The sequence below is a fragment of the Pteropus alecto genome, unplaced genomic scaffold (genome assembly GCF_000325575.1).
Source record: "Pteropus alecto unplaced genomic scaffold, ASM32557v1 scaffold160, whole genome shotgun sequence".
Lineage (NCBI taxonomy): Eukaryota > Metazoa > Chordata > Mammalia > Chiroptera > Pteropodidae > Pteropus > Pteropus alecto.
Window position 1 is genome coordinate 3,995,764 of NW_006429864.1, and position 2,160 is coordinate 3,997,923.

At 58.8% G+C, this 2,160-nt stretch overlaps 1 protein-coding gene across 1 annotated transcript in view; it reads right to left on the reverse strand.

The window, feature by feature from the left end:
* Nucleotides 1-395: 395 nt before the first annotated feature.
* Nucleotides 396-2,160, reverse strand: part of DOK2 (docking protein 2) — a 4,741-nt gene continuing 2,976 nt past the window's right edge. The window contains 2 exon segments of the mRNA XM_006904359.2: nt 396-1,540; nt 2,091-2,160. The exon segment at nt 2,091-2,160 is cut by the window's right edge and continues 35 nt beyond it. Of these exon segments, the coding sequence (XP_006904421.1) occupies nt 920-1,540; nt 2,091-2,160 (691 nt within the window). The 3' untranslated portion in view covers nt 396-919.

Consider the following 2,160-nt stretch of genomic DNA (forward strand, 5'->3'; position numbering starts at 1 on the left):
TCCCCTCGTTTTACGAAGAGAGCGAGTCTCAAGGAAGGCAAGAGATGGAATAGGATCGGTCCTATTTCAAGACTAGGCTCAAAACTGACAACTCTTTCCTGTTTTCCAATCCAGTTCATCACACATACTCCCCGTTTCCTGGCTGTTTTTCTGGTGTTGGCCCCATGCTAGCAAACGATTAGAGATGCTCGAACATCTTTCCCCAGGTGCCCTGACTTCCACAGATCCCCGACTCTGTGACAGATGCTTAGGACCCGCCTAGGCCCAGAGAGGACCTTGCTGCTGGGAGAGGAGGTGTCAGTGGTGGCCCAATTGGAGCATCATCCCCCACAGGGCTGTGGCTATCACATCCCCGCCCCACGACACTCATGCCAAACAAAAATACTTCAGAAAGGTTTAATGCCACAGAGAAGTCCAAAACCTGCAGAAAGCTGCAGCCACCCTCTAGAGTGCCTGGGGCCAGAGCTGTCCCCCGAAGGGGACAGCAGCAGGCATGAGGCCCGCACAAGCCAAAGAAGTGGGGCGAGTTGCTGACATTGTTTTTTGTCCTTTGCCCTGAATGCCCGAGGTTCTGTTAGGGGAAGGGAAGAAGAGGAAGTGGGAAAAGAGTAGGCGGAGGGTGGGTCTCTTCAGGGCACTTTTCCTGCTTTGGGATGCTGACTCACGCAGCCGGCCCCAGGAGGGACAGTTGCTTGGACCAGACTAGGGCAGGCCAAGACTAGGGTTCTGGAAGGAGCAGAAGGAAGTTCCTAGGATGCAGTGGGCAGGAGGAGTCACCGGCAGAAACTGGACGGGAGGCGCGCCTTCCCCCTCCCTCTCCGTGACTCCTGTGCACCAGCCTCCGAGCCCTTCCACAGCCACAGGCCCCGCCCAGGGCTGGCATTCACTGGGGTCTACATCTCCTCCGCCCACCGCCCCATCACTTTGGGCCTTTTTTAAGAACAACATTGTCATATTCAGTTCCCTGTGGCCAGCCAGAGGCAGGGAAGTCCTGCCCCGATGGGTAGAGGTGCTGGAGGCCACTGGACTCCCTGTCAGCTGCAGCCTGCCTCTTCCAGGCCTCGCCCCGGGGCTCCTGGGGGCAGTCGTACAAGGACAAGGCAGCTACTCCCTCAGGCTCATCATATATGTGGTCGGGCCTCGAGGGCAGCTTCTCCTCAATGCTATCATACAGAGGGTCTACCGGAGGCTGTGGAGAGACCGCCAGAATGTCCCTCAAGCTCTTCTCCAGGTTACGGGCCACCGCATCAAAGGGCACCGCGTACTCCCCCTCCAGGCCCCTTGGCCGGGGGGTGGGCACCGAGGCAGTGGGTGAAGGTGGTGGCAGCGAGTCATGGGGCCGGGAGTAGGGGCTGTCTGGCCGGGGTAGCACAGTGGGGACTGTGGCTGGCTGGGTTTGGGGCCCAGGAGGCATCGAATTCTTCTGGGCGGAGATGGCCTCTCCCAGGGCCGAAAAGATCTCGTTGCCTTGACGAGTTTCAAACTCAAAGCTGCCCTCTCCAGAGACACAGCGCCGGCCCGCCTCGAAGGAAAAGGTTACCTGGGTCGAGGGGGAAAGGGCGGTGATTGGCCAGGCCACAGAGTGGGGCTGCTTCTCCTGGACCCAGCTCCCAAATGCAAACCCACCCCCTCCGGCTTCCCTCCAGGAGGACCTGACCGAGCATCCTCCCCACGGTGTTTCTTTCTCCCTCCCTTCATGTTTCTCCTCACAAACAAAAAGCCATCTCTCACCTCCCTCTCCTCTCCCTTCATCCTTCCTCCCGTCCATGCAGGTGCGGAGCTGGGTACATATTTCATCCCCAGTAATGCGGGCCACTACTTGCCCTCTGATCTCTCCACCTCTTCCTGGTCCCCTTTACTTCTCCACCCTCCACTACCTTCTCTCTCACCCTCTCAGGCTCGAGCCTCCTCTTCGCTTTCACTCTCCCTCCCCTGGTTCTCTGCCCATCCCCCCTTTCGGGCCTTTATCTCCTCTGTCCTTCCTCCTCCCACTCTCGCTTCTTTTCAAAGCTCCTCGCCTTCTCTGAAAAATCTCTTTTCTCCCATCGCTCATCCTTTCCCTCCACTCACCTGCCGTGGCCCCTGCTCACCTTGTCCCGCCCGAAGCGTCGCAGGAACATGTAGGGCCAGCTGTACAGCTGGGTGCGTGGCTCAGGGCCA